This window comes from Dama dama, chromosome 11, assembly GCF_033118175.1.
Source record: "Dama dama isolate Ldn47 chromosome 11, ASM3311817v1, whole genome shotgun sequence".
NCBI classification, from domain to species: Eukaryota; Metazoa; Chordata; class Mammalia; order Artiodactyla; family Cervidae; genus Dama; species Dama dama.
Genome location: NC_083691.1, coordinates 3139556 through 3165810, shown reverse-complemented (window position 1 = coordinate 3165810; position 26255 = coordinate 3139556). Strand labels below are relative to the sequence as shown.

Genomic DNA, 26255 nt, shown 5'->3' with positions numbered 1-26255 from the left:
AAATTAATCTGGGAATCAAATAACAAACGTCCTAACCCCCAAAGTCAGAGAAAGTCACAAGGAAAAGTGGAATTGGTGAATTGCGGACTGGGCACCAACACGCGCACACGGGTGGGCAAATCAGCCCGTGGCCGTGCGACCCGTGGGGTCTGGGTGTGGAGGAAGGGGAGACAAGCGACCCCGGGGACTGCTGTCTGGGGAGCGCGTGCCCCACTTCTCTGCGTGGGAACCTCCCGTGATAAGTGAATGCAAAAGGAAGCGGTGTGTGGGAACAGAGCCCCCGGGAGAACCCGGAGCCTCGGAGAGTGTAACCAGACCCCCAAACCTGAGCTCCTTCAGATGGAGGGCCAGAGAGGGCACGAGGCTCCGGCCAAAGAAACGCCTGCACAAAATCACAGGAGCGCTGGCCCGTGGCCACCGTGCAGACTGCTGGGGGCCTGTGGGCAGCAGGCAGCCACAGGTTCTGGGACCCGCCTGTGTGGTCTGGACGGCAGAGGAAGTGGGCTCGCCCCACCCACAGCGGCACCAGGAGAGCCCCAAGTCCCTGGGTGGGTGTGGGCTGCCCTCTGCCTAGAGCCAGTCCCCAGCCTTTCTGCCCAACGGGCAGACCTGTTCCTCCCCCATCCCAGGCCCTAGAGGCCCTGGGGTCAGGGGCTCCACTCTGCAGACCCCAGGGCCCAGCTGGCCAACTGCCAGCATGTGCAGAACTTGATGAGACCACAGAGTCCATGGCTTTGCTTTTAATCACAAACAGGACATTTCTTTATTCCTTCCAGCATTCTGGGTGCCCTAGGGGCCCAGCTGAGCTGGGACGATGCAGTCACTGATGGCGGAGCGTTCCTCCCGGTAGGCTCGCCCGGGTCCAGCACGGGCCCCCTGCCTGTCAGCTGCACTGGCTGGCCGGCCCTGGGCAGTCCTAGAATGTTAAAACCACCATCGTGACAGGGTGCTCCGGTCCCAGCTGGACCCCATCGATGGCAAGGCAAAGGTTCGGCGCTGCCTTGGAGGGGCCAGGCGGGGAGGAGCACGGCGTACTGCCCACCTGTGGTCCGCGGAGAGGCCGCGTGGAGGACAGGCCCTGGAGCCTGAGCGGGCCCAGTGCAGGCGGCCCCTCTGTGGTCCCCACCCACCCAGGGCCCCGTGCGCCGCCCTCATCCGTCCACTCCAGGACCAAGGACCTCCCGCAGCACGTCCACGCTGCTCAGAGACCACAGTTCCTGCTTCCGCGAACATCCTCCTGGGCCCGAGTCTCTGTTCATGAAGACCCAGCAGGCTGCGCCTACTTGGTGCCAGCAACCTGGTCACAGGGGACCCTACACCTGCCCAAAGGCTCACATTCTGAGAGAGATGCTGGACCCACACGGGTGAACATCAGGTGTCAGGGGAGGGCAGGCACCATGAGGACGGCTGGACCCCGGGAAGGGGACGCTGTCTTATAAGAGCAGGGGAGGGCGTCTGAGCAGCGCACCGCCAAGCAGAGAGGCGAATGAAGGGAGGGACAGGCCTTGCAGACGGGAAGAGGACAGGGCTAGGCAGAGGGCCAGTGGTGCCAAGGCCCCAGGGCACAGGGGGCCGGCCGCAAGGCAGCGGTGAAGGTGGGGATGTGGAGCCAGGGAGGGGAGAGTGGGTGAGGGGAGGCCCATGTGCCACGCCTGACCCCTCACGACAGCACCGCAGCCAGGGCAAGCTGGGGAGCCTGGGCACTCACCTGCGGCTCACTGCAGCCGCCGCCGCTTGCGGACGTGCCTCGAGCGCCGTGTCTGCAGCACGTCTGGGTCGTCGGGGCTGTCTGGGCAGGAAGGGGCAGAGCCCTGGCTGGGGTCCGGGGCTCCCTAAAGTCCAGGCAGAGGATGAGAGTGACCCTCCAGCCTAGATGGATGGGCAGCAGGGCAGGGAGGAGCAGGCAGCTCCTTGGGCGTGTCCCCACTGGAGCTTGACGGGAGGTGCCGTCTTCCTGGGGCCACATGGGGCTCTGACTTCCTGCTGACCCCTCCTTCACTTGGGGACTCCGATCCCCGCTGAGCAGCCCCCCGAGAGCAAGCCTCCTATACCATGGTTCCCCCAGCTGGGCCAGGGCCCGAGGGAAGCTGCCCACGCCGCTGGGGACAGCGGGTCTCCTCCCCTCAGTATCTGGAGGCCAGCAGAGCTTGCCCTTTGTTTCAGCCTGGAAGACCCTCCAGACTTCTAAGGCTGTACCCCGGGAAAGGGAAGTGGGCTAGGCCGAGCTGTGGGGGGTGTGGGGGGCCACAGATCCAGCAGCAAGCCTCACTGCTGTGGTCACCCCCACGTGACGGGGATGGGCTGCTCCGGGGGGTTCTCTGGAAGGGTCAACGCCCGCAAGGGACCCGAGGGCCCTCCGTGTTCTGAGGGGACCAGGGACTCCTTCCCGTGTCTGTATCCGGGTTCTTGTCTAGAAACAAAAGCGGCACGGCTTCCGCAGCTGGACACCTGGACAGACCTCCCCAGGGCGCAGGCGGGGCGTGCGTGTGCAGCAGGGGGCTCAGACACCGAGGCAGCTGCCCGCTGGGGCAGGCCACCCCCCGCCCACCCCCCCCATGCTGGCTGTGAGGTTCCCGCTGCCGAGTCCGCGAGCGAAGGGCAGCATGGTGTGGTCTCTTCCTCCTGACGTCAGCCGCCATGACTTCCCCCTGCTCCCCCTGCCCCCGCCCCACTCTGGGCGGGCTAGACACCCGCTGGTGAGGGCCCCGTGGGAAGGGGGTGAGGGCCCACGACAGCCTACCTGGGCGGGGTCCCCGGCGTCCCCGTCACTGTCGGTGAGCTCTGGCTCCTCCGGGTCGAGCTGGTCACTGTCTGTCTCAGGGTCCGGCCCAGTGCTCACCGACAGGGTGGTGGGGACGCCGCGGGGGGACAGGGTGGCCAGGAGCGCGGGCAGGGCGAAGGCGGCCAGGAAGCGCGCCCGCAGCAGCAGGTAGGCCGGGCTGTCGCGGAGCCGCTCGCGCACCCGCCCCAGCGAGGCCTGCAGGGCGCCGGCCGGCCCGCCGGGCGCCAGGACCGCGGCCCCATGCTCCAAGTCCTTCTTGCGCAGCAGGAGGCCGGACAGCGCCCGCAGGCTGCACAGCATGGGCGGCTGGTAGGCCAGCCGGCTCCCCGGGGCGGGTGCGGGCACCCCTCGCTGCCCTTGCAGCCACTCCCGCGCAGCGGCCTCGCTCTCCTGGGAAAGGAGGCTCAAGTCCAGGGCTTTGTTCTCCAGCCCCAGCCAGGAGAGCGGGGGCTCCTCCAGGTCCCGAGGCCGGGGCTCCCCGGGCCCTGAGGCAGCCCCTGGGGCCCCGTGCAGAGGCGGTGGGCTGGAGCTAGGGGGCCCGGTCACCGGGTGGTGGGCCAGGGGTGTTTCCTGGGAGGGAGTCGTGGGTGCAGATGTCTCCCCAGCCGCCAGGGCCTCCCCAGGGGAGGCGAGTCCCGCGAGGCCACAGGCCTTGGCCACCTCTGCGGGGCTCTCATTCAAGGGCTCCGTCCTGCAGGGAGGCTCTGGCTCCGAGTCTGTGCTGGCTGCTGGCGGCCCAGGGCGGCTCTGCTCAGGGAACCCGGGGCCCCGGCTGGCTGGGGTCTCAGTGGGCGAGGGCGGCAGAGTCACCGACAGCCGTGTGGGGTCAGGAGCCCCTGTCGGCGTTGGCAGGCTCATCACGGCCTGCAGGGGTACAGGGAGCAGCCCCTGTGCTGTGAGGACCCAGGTGACGGGCAGAGACGTGCTGGCTGCCGCGGGCGTGCCCAGGGCTGGCGTCAGGCTGAGAGACTGGACAGGCAGCTGGACGGGGCTGGGGGCCGCGGGCAGAAAGGGGGGCACTTCGGGCAGGCCCTGCTTCCGGGACGTGGCAGGGACCTGAGACTGTCCAAGAGCACTCAGCGGGCAGCTCGCAGGAACCGGGCTGGGGGCCCTGGAGGCGGCCGGGCCGAGGGCAAAGGCATGCAGAGTCAGGGCTTGCTCATCCTTGGCTGGCGCCCAGGAGCCCGAAGCAGTGAAACTGGTCACCAGAGGGCCTCCAGGCCCGGACAGCATGACGCTGGGGACTGGGGCGGCTGGGGGGGCCAGCGGCTGGAGGACCACGGGCGAGGAGACCAGCACGCGGGCCGGGAGGATGGTGGGGCCCTGCGCGGCCCTCCTGGCTCGGGCCTCCCGCAGACGCTTCTCCCGAAGCAGCTCAGACACCGTCTTGGGCTTGGGCCGGGGTTTGCACGGGGCCGGGGCGGGCGCTGGGGGCGTGGACGCTGCGCGGCAGGCCTGCATCCCTTTGCCCACCTCAGGACAGGTGCCCTGCTTCGCGGCCCCTTGGGCCGGCACGCTCTGGGTGAGGCAGCCTGGGGGGAGGACAGAACGCACGCTGAGGCGCGTCCGGCAATGGGCACTGCGTCCCAGGGAAGGGCCCGAGGGGCGGGGGCGGCTGCTGGGGCTGCATCTGGGCTGAGGGCTGTCAGTCTGCCTGCACATCCCCAGACCCCACCTCGAGGGTGCCCCGAGCCCCCACACTCTGCCCCGTCCAGGGCAGGCCTTGCGGGGAAGGCCAGCCCCCAGTGGCCCTGCACCTCCAACACCCTCACAGAGACTGCCGGCACCATCACCCTGCGCTTCGCGGTCACCTCCCAGGACCCGGGACCACTGCCCGATTCTGCTGGTGTGGGGACAGGCGGCCGCCGGCGGGAGAGGCTGTGCCCGATGCCTGGGCCCAGAGGGAGCCCCTGCTCCTGGCTGGCTGGGGAAGGCTGACCGCTCACACCAGCCAGGCACCCCTGAGGTGGGGTTCAGAGACCCCCGCAAGGGGATAGAACTTAAGAGCCTGGGACAGGCTTAGACACAAACCACCCAGACAAAGGGCGGGGCAGGTGGGCGGTACCTGGGGTGCTGTGGGCGCTCGAGGGTTCCTGGAAGAGAAGGCAGAACGGCATCAGCGCCTCAGGGCAACCCCCATGCCTCCCCACGCCGCCTCTCGCTGCCACACACGGGGCTGCCCAGCCCCTTGTCCCGCGACACCATGGCAAGGCGTCCTTGGGAGAGCGTGAGTCGGTGGGGTCAGGGAGAGGCAGGAGGTCCAGTTGCTTAGGTGGGAGGGTATGGGGCTCCAGGCCTGAATGGGGCACCACAGCGCCATGTTTGGTCCTCCGACCAGCATCACTCTTCTGTCATTTCCTCCAGTAGTGACCAAGCTCAGGGACGTGGTCCAAGGACCTGGCCACTGGCACCCGGCTGCCACCCCAGGGACCAGTGCCCAGGGCAGCAGGCGCCTAACGGCTCCCCGCCCCCCCAGGGGAGGTAGGGCACCAGGGACAGCCAGGGAGCCAGGCAAGCCTAGGTGCCTGTGGAGCTCTGCACCCCCTGGACTTGCCTCAGGGGCCCTCAGGGTCCCAGGCCCACCCTAGAGACCCGCAGACTCTCCTGGCAATGGGCACAAGCTGCTCTCGGGGCTGGCCCAGCCTCCGGGAACCCAGGAAAGCCTCACTGCCCCACTGGCCGGGAGGGAAGGGAGGCGGGCGCCTGGGGAGCCGGGCACTCACCCTCAGTCCTCACCTGCAGAGGCGGCGGGTCCCAGGCCCCAGCTTGGAGCAGGGAAGGCGGCCAAGTCTTCCTCTCTCGGACCACCTCCACGCAGCCAGGCGTGTCAATCTGGAACAGCTGAGGGGTGCAGGGGCACGGCTGGCACCATGTGACGGGAGGCCCCCCGCCGTCCCAAGGCCCCCCCGCCCCCACAAGGCTGTCCGCGGAGGGACTCAGGCCTGCACTAACTACAGCGGCTCTCGCAGAGCTGCCCGACACCTGGGGGCCTGGCCCGGGCCGCACAGTCCTGGAGACCGTGACCATGTGGCTCCCGCCCCAGCCTCGACTCGGGTCCTCCAGGCTGCCTGCCGCCCACCTCCCCTGCCCCGGCCCAGCCCCGCGGGATGTCCAGGCCCTCCCACACAGGGACAGCGGCAGGGACACGCCGAGGCTGCCCCTCCCTCGTTGTCTCCACTGCCAAGAGTCACAGGCCTGGGAAGGACCTCTTTCAAGGATCCACAGCCTTAGAAAGCCTGGACTTGGAGACATGAATCCACCGCAGACTTCAAAACTCCACCAAAAAGTAAAAGACAAGAGAAAGAAGTTGTGCTCATGCGCTTCTCACCTGAATGAAGAGGGCGAACACTGGGGTGCTGGCCAAGTGGGCGCCCTGCAGCTGTCTCCTGATGCCATCAGCTGAGGGGACACGGGTACATGAACAGGGCCACCCAGAGACACCACGCCAGCGGCCGCGGCACTCGACCACAAAGGGGGTGAGGGCCCCAAGAGCAGGCTGGCAGGCGGTCATGGACGGACGCTCCTGAGCCCCGAGACCCCCGCCCCCTGGAGCGTACGCCCCCTCTGTGGGCGCCTGCGCGCTGGGAACGCCAGGGTGAGCCTCGGGCCCCTTCCTGGACTGGCTGCCACGTGCTGAGCAAGACGGGGCGCGGGGAGGAGGCAGAAGCAAAGCCCTGCAGGTCCACACTGGGTGCGCGGGCCCCTGGCCCTCCACCCTCCCAGGCAGGGCAGGGCAGGGCCCCGGCCCCTGCCTCGCCCCCTCGCGGGACCCCGGGCGGTACCTCGACGTGGCCGCACGGCGGGCCTCGGGCGCGCGCACAGCAGGTCCACCTCTCCCACCCACGGGCTCACGGCCGTCAGCAGCTTGTGCTCCAGGAGCCTCCACTGCAGGGCGTGTCCCTGGCGCTGCTGCACGGTCCCGGCCCATGGTGGCCGCATGCGGGGCCTGGCCTCGTCCCTGCTGCTGCTGCCAGGGCTGGGCCCCAGGGCTGAGCCAGGCCTCTCCTGCTGTGGGGAGGAAAAGGCCTCTGGGATATGGGCTGGGCTCTGCTCTGGGGCTGCCACGTGCTCACCCGCGCCGTCCTCTACTCCCACCGGTTGCCAGAGGGCGGGGTGACGCCCAGGCCGGGAGGGGCAGGGTGAGGAGACAGGCGGGTGGCGGGGGTGGGGGTGATCCTGGCGGCCTAGGGCACTGCAGCTGGCACCAGCGGCTGGGCCTGTCCTCAGCACGCGCGGCCCCAGCCCCAGGGGTGCCCTGAACAGCCACCCTGCGAGGCTGGCCACCGTTGGGCGCACACACAGCTCCCTGCCCAGACCCCGCAGCCCCCTGCACAAGGGCTGTGGGGAAAACACCCTCTGCGGTGAGGCGGCCTCAGAGGAGGGCGGTGGGTCCCTAAAACCATCCAACAGCTCTGCCCTGGGGCGCTGAGGGCCAATAAGCAGGAGGATGCCCTGGCAGGGTCCGGGGTGAGGACTCTGCGCTCTCACAGCTCAAGCCTGGACTCAACTCCTGGCCAGGGAACCAGGATCCCACAGGCTGTGGGGGGAAAAAGAAAAAGAAAAAGCAAGCAAGCTGGGGTGGCGGAGGGGGCTGGCCTCCAGGGAGTCAGCCGCTGTCCAGGGCAGCTCTTGCGGAAGGGGCCAGGAATGGGTGCTGTGACGTGCAGTGGGGAGGCCTCTGCCACCACTGGGCGCAGCACCGGCGACCCCCAGGCAGGGGCATGCCGCCCCCTGCACCCACCTCGCCCGGTGGCCCCTCGGAGCTCCAGTGGCGAGCGATGGCCGGGCACAGGCACCTGATGCTCCTTGGGTTGGTGCTCCACCCCCTGGAGGCCAGCTGCCCTGCGGGGGCTGGGGCTGGGGCCGTGGCCGGGGCCGTGTTGGGGCCCTCGGGAGGGCATGGGCAGCCCCCAGCGCCCGCTCCCCACAGCTCCTCCGGGCTCTGCCGGGCGGGCACCCACAGGTCCATGTCCGGCACGGTGTACGGAGCTGGTGGCGGCTCCGGGCTGCCCGCCGGGGCCTCCTCTGGGGCGTCCTTCGGGGCCTCCTCGGGCTCTGAGTCCTCCCAGCTGCCGTCGCTGCTGCTCCCGCTGCTGGGGCTCCAGCGCGCCCTGCGAGGGGCCCGCCGCCGGGCCTGCCGCTGCCGCTGCTGTGGAGGGAGGGCTCCAGTGAGGGGGAGCCAGGGGCAGGCTTGGAGCAGGGGCACCCGCAGGGAGCCAGGGGCGGGGGCTGGACCTGCTGGGCTGGCCCGCTCCCCCCGCCCCCTCCCCCACGAAGAGGCCAGGTCTCTCTCAGTGCTCAGGCACCTGGAAGCAGAGACACCGAGGCCGGACCAGATGTCGCTCCTTCCTGCCCCCCAGCTGCCGTCCCCTCATCCTGCCTGGGGTGACACTGCCCGCCCCCTGGGGGTGGGGACCCCTTCTGGCCGACTTTTAGTAAAGCCTCACCCTGACCATGATCTTCCATTTGCTCAGGCACTGGGAGCCTGACCGATGGGGTAGTTCAGAGGCTATCTTTGCCCAGTGACCTACAAGAGCAAAACAACGCGGATGTTACTTCCTACAGATGGGCTCTGACAACGCAGGCTCGCAGCCTCCGCTCCGCAGCGTGCTGGCGGCTCCTCCACAGGCTGCACTGGGCTCCGTCAAACTCTGGCGCTGCTCCCCAGCCCGAGCAGTGACGACAGGCTGGCGTCCGCCTCACAGACGACCAACCCCGCAGGCAGGTTCTAGCACACACACTACTGTGGCTCAAGAGCCATCCCTGCTTCTGTGAAACGGCCCTGGAATAGCTGTGTGCCCAGGCTTCTAAGGCAGACGCTTCAGATCATCTGGCCTTTTCTTCCACACCGTGCGGGTGGGACGACAAGTCGGGCACTGCTTCTACGGGGCGGTCGGCCCGCGTGTGACAGGCCCCTCAAACCTGGCCGTGCGACATCTCAGGGTCCATTCTAAGGAGACGTCATAAACATACCAAGGACAGAGCTACTGAACGCTTAGCCCGTTCCACCTGTGACGGAAAACGAGAAGCAGACGTCCGTCGCCAGAGACCGGGCGAGTAACCCGTGCGCTCCTGCTCAAGAAAGTATGCGTGATAACGGAGGGAAGACGAGGACGCAGGACGCGTAGAGACGAAGAGAAATACTGGTAACAGACAAGGGAGCGACACATGGCGAAGTGAAACACGGCTGCTCAATGAAGCGGAAAGACTCGGCTTAAACAAGCCGGCTTCCAGGAGAGCGCCCCGCACGGGGAAGGGCCGGATAGCCGCAGCCCAGAGGCTGCCTCCGGTGATGGGAGACGAGCTGTGCTCCTTCCCTTCCTTCCATGCATCTTCACCCTCAATTCCCTGTGATAAACCTGAGTTAGTTTGTAAGACAAACAACTGCCACCACCTGCTGAGCTGACGGACAGAAAAAGACGAGGCGGAATGGGAATCCCCTGGTGGCCTGGCGGTCAGGACTCTGAGCCCAGTGCCGGGGCTCAGTTCCTGGTGGGGGAGTAAAGATTCCACAAGCCACGTGGCAGAGCCAAAACAGACACAGACAAACACGGGCAGAAGGGCCCATGACCGGGGAGGCAGCCTGGGAGGAGAGCAAACCACAGCCTCCAGCTGCAAGCCAGGACCTCAGGGCTGCGAGAAATCCGGACAGCACGGTGTCCTGAACTCACCAAGGGTGCCAAGAGCCCCGAGTGGCAAGACCTCGAGCTCACCTCCGCCCGCTGCCACTCCACAGTTACCGCCTCGCAGAGAAGACCAGCAGGGCGGGCGCCCGCGGGAGCAGAGGGCTGTGGGAGACAGAGGCTCCACTCTGCACACAGTCTGACGTGAGACCTGAGACGGCGGTCTGGAAGGTGCCTGGGGCAAACATGCAGCTGGCCGTGGACCGCCTCTCGGAGGCGGGAGGCAGCAGGACGCCCCTGGCGTGGAGACACTGGCAGCAGCCATTGCCGGGGGCCGAGGCTGCCATGGTAACACCAGGGCAGGTGGGTGCCCTTCTGGAACCTTCCCTCTAGCCTCCCAACTCCAGAGACACGGCCCTGCCCTCCAGCGGCTGGCAGGAGCCCGCAACAACCCACCCGCACCCGGGTGTGCCGGCAGCCCCGTGGGAAGCCCGCCCTGCCCTCCAGGAGGCCCAGAGCCACTGCGCAGGTGCAGCCCCGCAGCCCAGTGAGCTGGGACCCAGCCCTGCCTGCCAGCAGCACCTCAGCAGTCAATCCCGCCAGACACCCCACACGGGGGCACCCCCAGAGCACAGCGTTCTGGTGACCAGAGGAGACTGCTGCTGGGCCCAGAGGATGGCTCCTACACACGGTCACTTCGCCAAGACTGGGGGACCTAACTGACCTAATGCTGAGAAATAAATGTAGAGGATTAGGGAAGATGAAGTTGATGGTAACATGATATAGTACGGAACATTACCACCCCACTTACATCGATAGACAGATCACCTGGACAAAAAAATCAATAAGGAAACACTGCCTTAAACAACATGTTAGACCAGATGGAATTAATAGACACATATAGGCACTTCCCAAGTGGCCCAGAGGTTAAGAATCCACCTTCCAATGCAGGGAATATGGATTCAATCTTTGGTCTGGGAAGATCCCACATGCTATGGAGCCACTGAACCTGTGTGCCACAACTACTGAGCCTGTGTTCTACAGCCTGGGAGCTGTAACTTCTCAGGTCACGGCTGCAACTCCCGAGGCCCGTGCCCCACAGCAAGAGAAGCCACCTCAATGAGGAGCCTGCACGCCGCAACCAGAGACACCCCCATTCGCTGCACCTAGAGACCCCCCCAGTTTGCCGCAACTAGAGAAAAGCCCATGCTGCAACGAAGACCCAGCACGGCCTAAATAAATACATAAAATGATTTTAAAAATTAAAAAAAAAAAAAAAAATCAATGAAACTAAGTTCTGGTTCTTTGAAAAGATAAACAAAATTGATAAATCTTTAGCCAGACTCATCAAAGAAAATGAAAAGGCCCAAATCAACAAAGTCAGAAATGGAAAGAAGTTACAACCTACACCACAGAAATGTGAAGGCTCGTATAAGACCATCATGGGCTTCCTGGGTGGCTCAGAGGTAAAGAACCCAACTACAACACAGGAGAGGCGGGTTTGACCCCTGGGTCAAGAAGATCCCTTGAAGGTAATGGCAACCCACTCCAGTATTCCTGCCTGGAGATCCCATGGACAGAGGAGTCTGGTGGGCTACAGTCCATGGGGTCGCAAAGAGCTGGACATGACAGCAACTAAACAATGTAAGATCATTACAAAGCACTGTACTCAAAAAAAAAAAAACAAAACTAGACAATCCAGATGAAATGGATAAATGCCTAGAAAAGTACACTCACCTAAGACTGAGTCAGGAAGAAATAAAATCTATGAACAGACTGATTACCAGGAATAAAACTGAATCAGTAATAATAATAAAACTCTATAAACAAACAAAAGTCCAGGACCAGATGGCTGCACAAGTGACTTTTCCAAAACATTTGAAGAGGAGTTAATACACCAATGTCCACAGCAGTATTATTTACAACAATACGCGGAAGCAACCTAAGTGACCACTGATAGATGAATGAACAAAGAAAAACAAGTAAGATATATTCCACATATACACAATAGAATATTCCTCAGCCATGAAAGAAAAAAAACCTTCCCGTTTGCAACAACATGGATGGCTCTAGAGGGTGTGACGCCAAGTGAAGTCAGTCAGAGAAAGTGTGACCTCACTTACGCGTGGAATCTAAAAAACAAAGCACACAGAACAGACAGAACGCGGACTCAGATACAGAGCAGACACGGGTGGTTGCCACGGGGAGGGGCTGGCATGGGACAGCACAGAGGCGGGGTTGAGAGGTACAGACCTCCAGCTACAGAATCAGATCAGCCACGGCATGTGATACACAAGGTAAGGAACACGAGCAATAACCTTATGCTAACTTTGTATGGGACTGCTGCTGCTGCTGCTAAGTCGCTTCAGTCGTGTCCGACTCTCAGAGACCCCATGGACTGCAGCCCACCAGGCTCCTCCGTCCATGGGATTTTCCAGGCAAGAGTACTGGAGTGGGGTGCCATTGCCTTCTCCGTTGTACGGGACAGGCGGTTACTAGACTTAGGATCACTTCATGACAATGCAAATATTAAAGCCACTATGTGAGAAACTAAAAAATACAAGAACAGAGAAATAAGAACTTACCAACACCGTATTTTTCTATCAATTCAATTAACTTCTCCACTTCTTTAGGATTCCATCGTCCCTTTTTCAAGCTGAAATGTAACCTTCTGAGATATCTGAAGGCGACATAAAAACAAAGGGATGTTTTAGAAGCTGAGACGCCCTCCTGCCGTGGTCCTGGCATCTGAGCGGTTTCTAAGCTGACACCCAGAGCACAGGCACCAGAAGAAAAACGCAGGCACACTGGTCTTGTGCAAAACTAGAAACCTTTGTGCTTCAAAGGTCACTTTCGAGAAAGTGAAAAGACAACCCACAGATTAGAAGAGGGGGTCCGCAGATCATGTGTCTGCTGAGACTTGTACCTGGAATATACCAAGCACCCTAACTCAAGTTTAAAAATGGGCAGAGGACAGAAATAGCTATTTCTTCAGAGAAGACACACAAATGGCCAAATAACACACGAGAAAGGCGCTCCACACCCTTCAGGAAATGCAAACCAGAATCGCAATGAGATTCCACTTCACACCACTGGGGTGGCTTGAATCAAAAAGGAAGTGCGTGCGGGCGGAGACATGGAAGACAGAGACCCTCCTGCTCTGCTGGGGGGGATGTATTTAAGACGGTGAAGCCACTTTGGAAAATGGTCACTCCTTGAAAGGTTAAACAGAATCCCCACACGACCTAATGATTTCACTTGTAGGCAGAGCTGAGAACAACGAGTACGCACATGCACACACATGTGTGCTTTTGAGGTTCGGTCACGGTGTGACGCGTGTGAGAACTTCACTCAGTGTCCACACGTCAGAGCCGCACCTTGCTGACCCGCTCACCTGCCAACACTGGGGTCACGCCCTCCTTCCGCTATGCCCAGTGCTGCTGTGAACAGGGGCGGACAAACGTCTGAGTCCCTGGTTTCCGCTGTTTTGGGTACAGGGTGGAATCGCTAGACGACATGGTGTGCTAAGTCGCTCAGTCATGCCTGACTCTGTGCGACCCCATGGACTGTAGCCCATCAGGCGCCTCTGTCCGTGGGATTCTCCAGGCAAGAATACTGGAGTGGGTTGCCAGTTCCTTCTCCAAGATCATACGGTAATTCTCTGTTGACCTTTTTAGGAATCCCTGAACTCTTTTCCACAGTGGCTGCCCCGTTTCAATCCCAAGAGTGTACAAGGGTTCTGATTTCTCCGCATCCCCTCCAACACTTGTTATTTCCTTTTTACAAAACATGAACCATTCTAAAGTGTGTGAAGCGGTATCGTGCTGTAGCTCTGACTTGTGTTTCTATAATGACTATGTCACCATTCTTCACGTGCTCAATGGCCATTTATGCATCTGTTTTGGAGAAACGTGCATTCAAGTCCACTATGTGTTCTTTGTTTTCCCCTAAATATTTATTCATTTATTTGGCTGTGCAGAGTCTTAGTTGTGGCCTGTAGAATCAAGTTCCCTGACCAGGGAAGGAACCCAGGCCTTCTGCATTGGGAGCATAGACTCTTAGCCACTGGGCCACCAGGGAAGTTCCTTTGGTCCATTCCTGAATTTTTTTTTTGGTAGGGAGTAGTGTTTTCTTTGTGGGGTGATCAAAATGTTCTAGAATTATGATAATGGTTACACAGCTCAAGAAATACACCCAAGCCTGCAGAACTATCTACTTTAAATTAATGGTTTATATGTGAATTATAGAATAAAGCTGTTTAAAAAAAGCCCAGGGAAACTGCCACCAGCGGATCCTGAAGGACGTCCAGTGGCGCCCGTGCACATGTCTGGCTTCAAAAGAAGCGACCCTGCTTCCTGAGCGGGTCCATCCGCGTCCTCCACGCCCCAAGGCCACACCCTCGTCCCACACCAGCAGGCCACCCTGGGCCAGTCTCCCTGCCTGTCTGGTGGCCCACCCAGAAGCAGCCCCAGCAAGCCTTCCTTTGCCCAGAGCTGTCCCACTCACCGATCTCGGCACTGGGCATCGCTCCTACCTGGCACCTCTTCCCGGATTTTAAACCAATCCTGCTCCCCATACTTGGCAACTGCTTGCAGCAACTTCTGCAGGAAGACAGGAGCGGAGCCAGTCACAACCTGCCCACCCCAGGCCAGCCCGAACTCCAGGCCCCAGTCCTCAGTCCCACAGACGTACCGCGTCCTCCTCTGGGGCCCAGAGCCCCTTCTTCAGGCCGGGGTCCAGGCTCTTGGTCCAGCGGTAGATGAGCTGCATGGAGTCCCGCCCCTCCATGTAGTAGACAACTGCAGACAGAGGGGGCTGGTTGGCGCCGCGCTTCCTAGAGAGGAAGCGCACCCAGAGAGGAGACACGCTGACCACAGAGAACTGACCGCAGGCGGCCTTGACGACATATCACCTCCCCCCGCCCCGCCAACTGGGACCAGGGCCTCGCCGGGCAGGCGCGGGACTCACTCCTCCGGTAGGGGATGTGGCTGCCAACGCGCATGGCCTGCACGAGCCGCGTGAGTATGCGGTCCTCCTCCTCCGTCCACTCCTTGCGCTTCAGGGCCGGGTTGTGCTGCTGGTACTGCTGCAGGCACTGGAAGGCGCTGCGGCGCGTCTGCGGGGCCAGAGCGGGGCAGAGGTTACCGGGCCGCCCCGGGGGACGGTGGAAGGCGCTGCGGTGCGTCTGCGGGGCCAGAGTGGGGCAGGGGTTACCGGGCCGCCCCGGGGGACGGTGGAAGGCGCTGCGGCATGTCTGCGGGCCGAGAGCGGGGCAGGGGTTACCGGGCCGCCCCGGGGGACGGTGGAAGGCGCTGCGGCGTGTCTGTGGGCCGAGAGCGGGGCAGGGGGTTACCAGGCCGCTCCAGGGGACGGTGGAGAGCACCCTGACAGAAGGCCCAGGGCCACTAAAGAGGGTCCCCGACATCAGCTCATCAAAGCGTGTCCACAAACGTCACAGCACCTCCCTGACATGACAGCACAATCACCGCAAGCGCAGATTCCCAGGGGAGGCCCCAGCTCGGCCAGGTCTGCGGCGAAGGCGCCTTGCGCTACAGGCCGGGCCGCGGCCTGAGGCAGCCTCTGAAGCCCCCATCAGAGGCGGCTGAGGGGTGCACGTGTTGGGGTGGGGTGCTGGAGAGTCCCTGGGGTGGCGCCTTTGTCCAGGGACGCCCTCTCTAGGGAGAGCTCTGAGGTGAAGGCCCCCCAGCTTCCAGCTGCACTCCAGCCGAGCACGGAGCACCGGGGGCCCACTGTAAACATTTTTGTGCATATCCGCCCCTCACTCATCTGTGGAAAAGGGGTTTTCCATGAGCCCCCTGGTGACGTGAAGTGTCTTCTCTCCCAGAGCAAGCTCTCTGGTTACAGAGCACGAGGGCGGGCGATGCCTCTGAGACATCGAAAGTACAATCTGTAAAGTAAAGAGTTCCTAAGCTGGACTTCACTGGAGTTAAAAGGACGATGGCAAGAGAAATAGAAGACAATTCACAGACTGGGAGAGGATACCTGCAAAAGACACACCCGGTATGGACGGTTACCTGAATCACATGAAGAACACTTACAACTCCACGTCAGAGCGTGAACAACTCGACCACAAACTGGGCCGAGACCTTAACAGACACGTCACCAAAGGCGACATATGGAAGGCAAATAGGCGCGTGGGGGAAGTGCCCTCTCACAAGTTGCCCAGGAAAACGCAGATTAACCCGAGATCCTACAAGAGCGGCCAAGATGCAGAACCCTAACGCACCAGCCAAGGGTGGGAGCACAGAACGGCACAGCCACTTTGGAGACAGCCTGCTGGCTTCTCACAAAGCTAAACACGTCTGCACCGTGTGATCCAGCAGTTGTGCTCCTAGGTATTTATCCAAAGGGATGAAAACATTCCTCCACCCAAAAACCTGCAAGTGGATGTTAATGGCAATTTTACCCTTAATTGACAAGTCCTGTAAGCGCATCCAGGATGCCCTTCGGTAGGTGAATGGAAAACTCTCGCCCATCTAGGCAATGGATTATCAATCAGTGTGAACGAGAAGAGAACCATCAAGCCATGAAAACACATGGAGGAACCTTAAATGCACATTGATGAGAACCACGACAAGTCAGTGTAGATCTATCCCTAGTAAAAAAGAAAAGAAAAAGCTACACCTGGTGAGTGATGCTCATAACAGGCGAGGCTGTGCATGTGTGGAGGCAAAGGGCGTGTGAGAAAGCCCTGTGCTTTCCTCTCAGGCTTTGTTGTGAACCTAAAACAGCTTTAAAAAAAAAGCCAGCCTTGGGAATTCCTCGGCGGTCCAATGGTTAAGATGCCGCGCTTCCACTGGAGGGAGCATGGGTTTGATCCCTAGTCAGGGAAATAAGATCCCACAAGCCTCGCGGCGCAGCCAAAACAAAGCAAAAAAACAGTTTTAAAAATAACTGGGCTTCCCTGGTGGCTCAGTAAAGAATCCGCCCGTCAATGCAGGAGACACAGGTTCGATCCCTGATCTGGGGAGATCCCACATGCCTCACAGCAATGAAGCCTGTGTGCTACAACCACTGAAGCCCACGCACCCCAGAGCCCGTCTCTGCAGCAAGAGAAGCCACCGCAACGCGCAGCCCTCATGCTGCACCTCGAGAAAGTGCACACGCGGTGAGGAAGACCCGACGCAGCCAAAGTCAAACGAACAAATACAAGAGAAACGCTGCGGGAGCACCGACACAGGGAGCACCTCCCTGGGGGTCCCGTCGTCAGGACTCGGCGTGTAAAGTGACTTTTTAAAGCACCATTCACCAAGTGAGTAAATGCATGCGCGCTGGGCCGCACAGTATCTAGATGCAGTCGCAAGACCATCAGAGACAAAGGACAGAAGGACTTGTTTTGCGCTGTTACGCCAGGTTCCAGCCTAGTCACATGAACACAACTGCTTCGGAGCAGAATTCGTGGATGTAACAAACTCTACCTAACAGACTTTCCCGGACCCCTAGACTCGGGACAGACACGGACCCCTGGACTCGGGACAGACAGACACGGGCCCCTGGACTCGGGACAGACACGGGCCCCTGGGCTCGGGACAGACACGGGCCCCTGGGCTCGGGACAGACACGGGCCCCTGGACTCGGGACAGACACGGGCCCCTGGACTCGGGACAGACAGACACGGGCCCCTGGACTCGGGACAGACACGGGCCCCTGGACTCGGGACAGACAGACACGGGCCCCTGGACTCGGGACAGACACGGGCCCCTGGACTCGGGACAGACAGACACGGGCCCCTGGACTCGGGACAGACACGGGCCCCTGGACTCGGGACAGACAGACACGGGCCCCTGGACTCGGGACAGACACGGGCCCCTGGACTCGGGACAGACAGACACGGGCCCCTGGACTCGGGACAGACACGGGCCCCTGGACTCGGGACAGACAGACACGGGCCCCTGGACTCGGGACAGACAGACACGGGCCCCTGGACTCGGGACAGACACGGGCCCCTGGACTCGGGACAGACAGACACGGGCCCCTGGACTCGGGACAGACACGGGCCCCTGGACTCGGGACAGACACGGGCCCCTGGACTCGGGACAGACACGGGCCCCTGGACTCGGGACAGACAGACACGGGCCCCTGGGCTCGGGACAGACACGGGCCCCTGGACTCGGGACAGACACGGGCCCCTGGACTCGGGACAGACAGACACGGGCCCCTGGGCTCGGGACAGACAGACACGGGCCCCTGGGCTCGGGACAGACACGGGCCCCTGGACTCGGGACAGACACGGGCCCCTGGACTCGGGACAGACAGACACGGGCCCCTGGACTCGGGACAGACACGGGCCCCTGGACTCGGGACAGACAGACACGGGCCCCTGGACTCGGGACAGACAGACACGGGCCCCTGGACTCGGGACAGACAGACACGGGCCCCTGGACTCGGGACAGACAGACACGGGCCCCTGGGCTCGGGACAGACACGGGCCCCTGGGCTCGGGACAGACACGGGCCCCTGGGCTCGGGAGAGACACGGGCCCCTGGACTCGGGACAGACAGACACGGGCCCCTGGACTCGGGAGAGACACGGGCCCCTGGACTCGGGACAGACACGGGCCCCTGGACTCGGGACAGACAGACACGGGCCCCTGGGCTCGGGACAGACACGGGCCCCTGGACTCGGGACAGACAGACACGGGCCCCTGGACTCGGGAGAGACACGGGCCCCTGGACTCGGGACAGACAGACACGGGCCCCTGGACTCGGGAGAGACACGGGCCCCTGGACTCGGGACAGACACGGGCCCCTGGACTCGGGACAGACAGACACGGGCCCCTGGGCTCGGGACAGACACGGGCCCCTGGACTCGGGACAGACACGGGCCCCTGGGCTCGGGACAGACACGGGCCCCTGGACTCGGGACAGACACGGGCCCCTGGGCTCGGGAGAGACACGGGCCCCTGGACTCGGGACAGACACGGGCCCCTGGACTCGGGACAGACAGACACGGGCCCCTGGGCTCGGGACAGACACGGGCCCCTGGACTCGGGACAGACAGACACGGGCCCCTGGACTCGGGACAGACAGACACGGGCCCCTGGACTCGGGACAGACAGACACGGGCCCCTGGACTCGGGAGAGACACGGGCCCCTGGACTCGGGACAGACAGACACGGGCCCCTGGACTCGGGACAGACAGACACGGGCCCCTGGGCTCGGGACAGACACGGGCCCCTGGGCTCGGGACAGACACGGGCCCCTGGGCTCGGGAGAGACACGGGCCCCTGGACTCGGGACAGACAGACACGGGCCCCTGGACTCGGGACAGACAGACACGGGCCCCTGGACTCGGGAGAGACACGGGCCCCTGGACTCGGGAGAGACACGGGCCCCTGGACTCGGGACAGACAGACACGGGCCCCTGGACTCGGGACAGACAGACACGGGCCCCTGGGCTCGGGACAGACACGGGCCCCTGGACTCGGGACAGACACGGGCCCCTGGGCTCGGGACAGACAGACACGGGCCCCTGGGCTCGGGAGAGACACGGGCCCCTGGACTCGGGACAGACAGACACGGGCCCCTGGGCTCGGGACAGACACGGGCCCCTGGACTCGGGACAGACACGGGCCCCTGGACTCGGGACAGACACGGGCCCCTGGACTCGGGAGAGACAGACACGGGCCCCTGGGCTCGGGACAGACACGGGCCCCTGGACTCGGGACAGACACGGGCCCCTGGACTCGGGACAGACAGACACGGGCCCCTGGACTCGGGACAGACAGACACGGGCCCCTGGACTCGGGACAGACAGACACGGGCCCCTGGGCTCGGGAGAGTGGACACACTTCCGTTTTTAAACGGCTTTGCTAAGTTTAGCTGAGTTTGCTGCAACCATGCACTTGGTCACAAAAGTGAGGAATTAAAGAGATTTTAGGGACTTCCTTGGCAGTCTGGTGGTTAAGACTCCACACTTCCACACTGGTGCAGGTCTGACCCCCGGCTGGGGAGCTAAGATCCTGTGTGCCACGTGAAGTGGTCAAAAAAATAAAACGAGAATAAATTTAAAAACTGCCATAAAATTCAAACTGAAGAATAAAAGGGTTTCTAAGAAACCTCACTGTTTAAAAATGATACAGCATACTTCTATAAAACTTAAGATCCAAAAAGACAATGAAAGCTATAGTCACTCGAAAACCGATAAAAAGGAGATGTTTTGTACCATGCTGTTCTCAGAAAACTGGGCCTTAAACACCATCTTCATTAAAGAGAGATGAGAGTGAGAACTCAGTCCCTGCCTTAGGAGACGAGAAAGAACAAAACCAAAGGAACTGGGTAGAGTCTTCCCAGACCACCAGAGCACACTCCGGAGCAGGAGGTGAGGCTTGGGAAGGGGGCAGAGTGGGCGTAACACTGAGGCTGCTCCGGGGCATCCGCAGGAGGGGGTGTGGTCCGAGCAGCCTCTGACCTCCTCCAGCCGCCCTCCCGAGTGGCCAGAGCAGACCCTCTGGCGGCTCCAAGGGTGGGCCCTGGCCGCGGCGTGACCCTCACCCCCAGCTCCTCGGCGATCCTCTGCCAGTCCAGGTGGCCGTGCTTGGCTGCGACGGCCTTCAGCTGGGCCACCTCCTGCTCGCTCCACTCCTGCTTGTTGATGCTCGGGTGCTCGTAGTTCTGCCAGAACTTGCGAATCTCCTCCGTGCTGCGGCTTCCCTCGAACTGTAGAGCGACAGACAGACAGACCTGTCCACGTGGCCGGGCCGCGGAGAGTGGGGTCTCTGTCCAGGTTGCCGGGAAATGCCAGTGGGGAGGCCCCAAAGCAATCCACACTGCTGGACGTGCGCGTGACCAGAGGGAGTCTCGGCAGGCCTAGCTGCTCACGCAGATCGTGGCCTCAATGACCAGTGCTGGCCCCGCCCTGGGCGCTGGGACTCACGTTGACGTTGGAGATCTTGTCCCAGTCATGGCCGTCCAGCCTGTCACCTAGCAGGACCTCCTCCGGGAGCTGACTGCAGAGAGGGTGGGGGCACGGGGTCACGCTGGCCCTCAGCTCCCCATGGGCCACGCCCACCCTGGCAGGATCACTCACTTGATGTCCTGCACCTCCTTCTCCGCCTCCCTGGCCTGCTTCTCCAGGACCCGCCTCTCCAGCTCGCTCGCGGCCCTGTTCTGCTTCTGCTGCAAGTACTCCAGCCTGTGAGGCAGGAGAAGCGCCTGTGGGACCGACGGCGATGCTGCGTCCCGCGGCCGGCTTGCCTGGCTATTTCACGGATCTGGGCAGGAGCCTGCAGAGCTGGTCAGCTGCCAGCACGCCGCGTGGCACAGCCGTGGGGAGCACAGGCTCCAAAGGCCGACCCACCCCCGCAAACAAACCCCGAGAGGAAGCAGCGGCCCTGCGTGAGGTGTCGTGACGGGCACGCGGGCGGCACACACGGCAGTGCTGACACCGGAGACACTACTTGCACCCAGCACGTCGTCCGATCCCCGGACATGCTGACCCTCAGAGACAACCGCCTCCAGGACTAGCCGAGCAGGACCCGAGGCGTGACCCCACTGCCCCCACAAGCCCGGACCCACGCAAGCCAGGAGGTGGCCCTGGGGACCCCTGGCCTGACCCCAGGTGCTGCAGCGTGGTCGGGAGACCCCACCCTGTCAGCACACGTGGAACACCCATCTTGCCAACAGTCCTCTTTCTAAGCCCAGTCCACAGAGACCGCCCAGACTGATGACTCACAGGGAGGACAGGCCGGCCCTCACACGTCCCACCTGAGGGAGAGGCCAGGAGCAGTGCCGCTCCCGCTGCAAGGGAGCGATGCTGGCAGGGCAGAGGGCGCGGCCACCAGGGCCTCTGGCTATGGAGCTGCCAGCCTGCCCGGCCTTGCCCCAGGGCAGGGAGCCTCCGGACTCACTTGAGCAACTTGGGCTGGAGCAGCCGCTGCAGGCGGTCACTCACCACCGACTTCCTGAGCAGGACCTTTTCCCAGGTCTTCCCTGCGGAGAAACGAGGACGCAGAAAGGGGTAACTCAGGGTCACACCCCGTTAGCAACACCCCCCAGCCCACCCCATCCAGCCCATGGCAAGGAAGTGAACAAACTGGAGGAGGCCACCCGGGACTCGCCCCCAGCACACAGCCCAGAGCAGGGGCGAGGCGGGAGAGCATGGAGCGAGCCCGGGGGAGGCCCGGTCTGTCCCTCACAACACGACCCGTGACCCCACTCGGTGCGGAAGGGCAGGCCCTCAGGTGACCAGGCCAGCGGTCGGGGCAGACTCCTGGGGCGGGGGGGACAGGCAGGTGCCGGCTGGGCCGGGGCTCATACACTTGGTCACCAGGAGCTCCTCGAAAGCCTTGATGCCCTGGGCAGCCTTCTCCCGCGTGTCCTCGTTGGCAGGAGGACCCTGTCGGAGAACATCGGGTCACGTTGCGGGCAGAGCCAGCTGTGCCCCCCGCTGGGTCTCGGGACCCTGTCCCCCAGCGTGTGTGGACGTCCTGGCCTAGGGCATTGCCTGGGGGCTGGCTCCAGACACCAGCTGCTGGCACAGGGCTGGCGGGGCTGCCCTTGTGCCGACAAGTCGGTGCCGCCTGTCCGTGGGGTGAGGCCACCCGCTACCTCCCAGGGACGCAGCCCTGACGTTCCCTCCTGGAGCCAGCAGGGTTTCAGTTCAGCGAGGCTGGGGAACACTCTCCTAAGAATTCGAGAAAGTTCCGACGCCCACAGCAGGGTGTGGGGACGCGAGCAGAGTGCGGGCCACTCACCACTCCTGTGACCCTGTCCCTGAAGTAGGGCTTCATGAAGTGTCCGAGGTACAGGTTCGGGGGCGGGCTCCTGCCATCCTTCACCTTGGGGCCCTTGACACCTGCGAGGTCGCCCATGATTTCCTCCTGCAGCAGACACAGGGGGCCACCAGTGGGTCAACCAACTGGAGGAGGGGACCCAGGGCCCTGGTCCCCGAGGCCAGGTGGTGGCGCCTCCTGGGCCAGGCCCGCCTGACCTGCTGCTCCCGGTTCTGGGCCAGCAGCAGGCTGACCTCTGCCAGCTTCTCCCGGACCACCTCCTGGTAGACCATGTTCAGCTGCAGGCAGGTCTCCGGGTCTTCAGGAAGCGCCTTCTCCTTGGGGTCGTCCTCGTCATTGCTGGCCTCACCCCACCTCTCTTCCTCCTGAAAACAAGCAGAAAACTCCAGGTGAGGGACACTCGCGCACCCGCAGGGCCCCAGGTGAGCTGCGTTCTGGCCGCTGGGTCAGTGTGACGCCACCCTGACCGTGGACCACATAGCGCCCGGACACGTCACCTAGTTTACAACGATCTCATTTAGATGGGAGGTGGGAGAGAGGTTCAAGAGAGGGGAACACGTGTACACGTATGGCTGATTCATGCTGATATGTGGCAGAAACCAACACTATATTGTAACACAATTACCCTTCAATCAAAAATGAATAAGTTTAAACAAAGAAAAAAAAATGATGATTAAAAAAGAAACTAATTTACAGGCCATCTCTAGGAACACACCTCAGGTGAGAAACTGAGGAAATGACCAATTTTCACTGTCGATAGTAAAAACTCCCATAAAACTTGGACTCACTGTACACCAGGTTTGCTGGCAGACGTGGTGAGTAAGAACATGGGCCCCGCAGTGCTGGCGAGACTGAAACCAGAGCTGACCCAAACGTCCACCCCAAGGTGGCGAGTCTAAAGGCTACGGAACTACAGTAAAACCCTATCAGGGGGCCCCTCGGCTATTACAGACAGAAAGCAGTTCCATGTTTATTGACTCAGTGGAAAAACAAAAACCAGTTACAAAAATTTCCCAAACTAACAAAAAACACAAGATAAACAAACGACAGGCACTCAGTGGCAGACCCGAGTGCTTCCTCTGCCTCCAGCTGCTGTTCTAGGGTCTGCCGCGTGTGCACTGACCGGGCTGTCACTGCCCCCGAGGCTCGGAGAGGTGACTACAGGGCAGGACCAGGCAGCCCACTCAGCCTCCCCGAGTCATGTCCAGCTGAGGTTGGTCTGGCAGGAGCTAAGAGAAGGCGACAGGCGTGAACGCCCAGCTGTGATGACGGTATCTCCAGGGACATGTGTACTTCTGATGACACCCCTTTTCTCTTGACTGACAACACCCATGGTACTTTAATAACGCAGAAGAGCCAAGATGAGTTCAAAGCACGCCCCCTCCCCAGACCCAGGGTGGTGTGGCCGCTTCAGCAGGCACGGCCACCTCAGGCCACAGGTTACCGAGAGCAGTGGGCCAGCGACGTCTGAGTCTGAGTCCTCGTCGGGCAGCGAATCTGCAGGAATGCAAGCACTCGGTGTCGGTGCCCAGCGCTGGACACCGCAGCTGGGGACAGATCCCACAGCTGCTGAGACCAACCAGCCAGGGCAGCCTCAGACTTGGGGGTGCGGAAGTGAGGTGGTCCACAGGGGACAAAAGGCCTGGGTGGGACGCGTGCTGTGTGGATCTCCCGTCCCTGCCGCCTATGCCTGGGGGGTGGGGGCTGAGCATGGCCCTCTGTGTGCAGTGGGCACTGGGCCGAGGGCAGGATCAGCCAGAAAGACGAGATGTCAGCATAACATGGGGTTTCCCCAGGCATGGAGGGAACAGGAACCGCAGGGACAACCAGGGCAGACGTCACGTGAGACAGCTCTGTCCTGGGGGGACTGGAGCTGGCCAGACAGGGAGAAGGGACAGGCACAGAGGCCCAGTACCAGGTGAGAAAAGGCCCGTGTAGCTGGGAACCGTGAGAGGCTCAGCCTTAGGGCTGCACCTGAGCCTGAGCAGGGGGGGGAGGCTGGGGCCCTGGAGGGCTCGGTCTCTGCAGGCAGGCCTCAGGCCAGAGCTGATGGGAGGGACACTTGGGGCCGGGAAGCACATGGGGCGAGCAGAAGGGGAGCCCTGGCAGCAGGGGCTTCAGACAGAAGGAAGCCTCCCAAGCACCAGGAAGAGATCCAAGGGGTCTCAGCTATGGCTGGCTGTTCAAGCCGGGGGGCGGCTGACAAGCTGAGGCCAGGAGCCTTCTGACCCCTGAGAAGGAGAGCAGGGCCCCCCTCCCAGGACAGCCTGTGGCACCAAGGGGCAGGGGCTGATGCGGGAGCGTGGTGACGCTGCCCAGAGGGCTGAAGACCCAGCGGCGTGACGCACTGTGGCTAACCGTGGTCCAAGGGCAGACACGGCCGCTCTGACTGAGAAGCGTGGACGCTGACCTGCATCCGAATCCGAGTCGAGACTGGACTCCGAGACGTCCATGCTGAGGCTCGAGCAGCAGGGGTCCAGGATCCTCTCCAGCTGCTGGATCTCCCTGGAGATCCTTTCTCTCTCAGCATCCACGTCCATGACGCCCCCGCCTGTAACACATCCTGAGATGTCAGAAGCCCAGAGCATGCGGGAACCCCGACTGCCCCTCGGATGCTCAGCCCTGCGGGGGACGGCGGAAGCCTGACCAAAGCAGGCACCGGGCTCTGAGAGGCCCAGGTGTGACGACGGTATCTCTGGGGAGCCTTGGGCCTATCTGGCACCCCCAGGGCCCTGTGACCTCCTGCTCTTTGCCTTGTCAGCCACGCTGAGGCTGCAACCAGTACCGGGAGGTGGGGGTGGGGGGTAATGATGGAAAACACCACCAACCAGCTGCCTGCTCTGTCTTCCCACCAGGGAACCACGAGTGAGTTGCTTACCCAGTGCATCAAAAGGAGAGCGCGGTGGCAGAGTCACTAGAAGACAAGGATGAGGCCCATGACCCCGAGGTGCAGCCGCTCACCCCCCAGCACAGAGCTGGTCACAGAGGGCATCGGGCACCAGACAAAATACACACCCACCAGCTGGCAGGCTTCAAAGCCTCGGGAGGAAGCCCCCTCCGAGAGGGCAGGGCCTGCTGAAGCCCCAGCATCTAGCACAGCACCTGGCTTTCGGGACTGAGCCTGAACAAGCCTCTGAGAAAGGAACAGGGACCTCTTTTGCTTTGGGAACAACAGTCTGGGACGTCTAACAAGGGAGTGGGAGAATAAACTGGCGGCAGCGGAAACGTCAGGGAAACACAAGCACAGACTCTGGGGCCAAAACACGCAGAAGCCCCTTCCCACCCGTGGCCAACTCCCCCCAACTCTCGCCCCCCGGTGCAGGCGATCGGAGGCCTCCACTGCGACAAACAGGGCCGCCACCGGGAGCGCCCCCAGCTCGCGGGCGGCGGGAACGAGGCTTCCAGGACGGGCGGCGGGGCCCGGCCGCTCGGCCCGCGCGCCCGCGACGGGACCCCTGCGATGATAAGCCCCTGCACGGACCCCGCTCCCCAGCCGGCCAGCATCCCGTCTCTCGCCGCTCCTCCCCCGCCGCCCCCGGGCCCTCCCCGGTCGCTCCTCCTCCCGGCCCTCCCCCGCCCGCTCCTCACCTGGACTCGCAGCCGGGCCCTCAGCCTCCACGCACACGCTTCCGGAAGCCGCACGATTACGTCGCCGCGGGCCGGAAGTCCCGCCTCCACGGCCGCGGCGGAAACGCAAGGCACGTCGGGACAGGGCCCTCTCGACGGGCCGGTGGTGCCCCCGCGCGGCCAACCTTGGGACTGGGCGCATCCGAGGGCACCCGGGGGTCGGATCTCCTGCAGCCGCCCTCGAGCCTGTCTGTGCTGTTTCTCTGTGAGTTGTCCCCAGGGTTTTGCTAGAGGAGCCGAGGAGAAAACCCGCCGAGTGCTGAGGGCTGTCCTGGCCATGGCCACGTGGGGGAGGCCAATTTGCCTCTCCGCGGCCAGGGTCCCGGGATGGGTGGGAGCCTGCGCCCCTCGAGTGAGCCAGCGATGGGGCCGCAGAGCTGTCGGTGCATCCCTGCTCACCCAGCACCTGCGTGATAGCCCAGAACCGGACCCCACGGAGTTCAGATCCACAGGCAGAGACGCCTGGTCA

The 26255-nt window shown here is 62.6% G+C and overlaps 2 protein-coding genes across 7 annotated transcripts; one reads left to right on the top strand and one right to left on the bottom strand.

Annotated features, from left to right (window-relative positions):
* Positions 1 to 733: 733 nt before the first annotated feature.
* Positions 734 to 25789, bottom strand: SNAPC4 (small nuclear RNA activating complex polypeptide 4). 6 transcript variants are annotated; one of them, XR_009694616.1, is made up of 24 exons: positions 25748 to 25789; positions 25038 to 25073; positions 24570 to 24710; positions 23604 to 23656; positions 22357 to 22524; positions 22121 to 22246; positions 21684 to 21762; positions 21275 to 21356; positions 20455 to 20559; positions 20302 to 20374; positions 19920 to 20084; positions 14374 to 14521; positions 14098 to 14204; positions 13912 to 14006; positions 11991 to 12085; positions 8230 to 8309; positions 7524 to 7931; positions 6565 to 6790; positions 6111 to 6181; positions 5519 to 5623; positions 4848 to 4875; positions 2741 to 4314; positions 1709 to 2410; positions 734 to 916 (listed from the first exon to the last, which is right to left on the bottom strand). XR_009694616.1 is itself a non-coding variant. In XM_061154285.1 (23 exons), exons 2-22 carry the CDS (start codon positions 24697 to 24699, stop codon positions 1716 to 1718), a joined length of 4035 nt encoding a protein of 1344 aa, XP_061010268.1. In that variant the 5' UTR covers positions 24700 to 24710; positions 25038 to 25454; the 3' UTR covers positions 734 to 916; positions 1709 to 1715. The 6 variants fall into 6 exon arrangements, 1 of the variants encoding a protein (XP_061010268.1); XR_009694617.1 differs by lacking the exon at positions 25748 to 25789 and adding an exon at positions 25179 to 25456; XR_009694615.1 differs by lacking the exon at positions 25038 to 25073.
* LOC133065242 (basic proline-rich protein-like) lies at positions 24970 to 26017 on the top strand. The gene is made up of 2 exons (XM_061156067.1): positions 24970 to 25024; positions 25482 to 26017. Exons 1-2 carry the CDS (start codon positions 24970 to 24972, stop codon positions 26015 to 26017), a joined length of 591 nt encoding a protein of 196 aa, XP_061012050.1.
* Positions 26018 to 26255: the final 238 nt, after the last annotated feature.

Excerpts from the sequence above, each read along its gene's own strand:
- LOC133065242 (XM_061156067.1), top strand. The coding sequence starts at position 24,970 with ATGGAAAACACCACCAACCAGCTGCCTGCTCTGTCTTCCCACCAGGGA. Across the intron at positions 25,025-25,481 it reads TTCCCACCAGGGAACCACGA|GCGATCGGAGGCCTCCACTG; the intron begins GTGAGTTGCTTA and ends CCCCCGGTGCAG.
- SNAPC4 (XM_061154285.1), bottom strand. The coding sequence starts at position 24,699 with ATGGACGTGGATGCTGAGAGAGAAAGGATCTCCAGGGAGATCCAGCAG. Across the intron at positions 23,657-24,569 it reads CGACTCGGATTCGGATGCAG|ATTCGCTGCCCGACGAGGAC; the intron begins GTCAGCGTCCAC and ends GCATTCCTGCAG. Across the intron at positions 21,357-21,683 it reads GGAGCTCCTGGTGACCAAGT|GGAAGACCTGGGAAAAGGTC; the intron begins GTATGAGCCCCG and ends GTTTCTCCGCAG.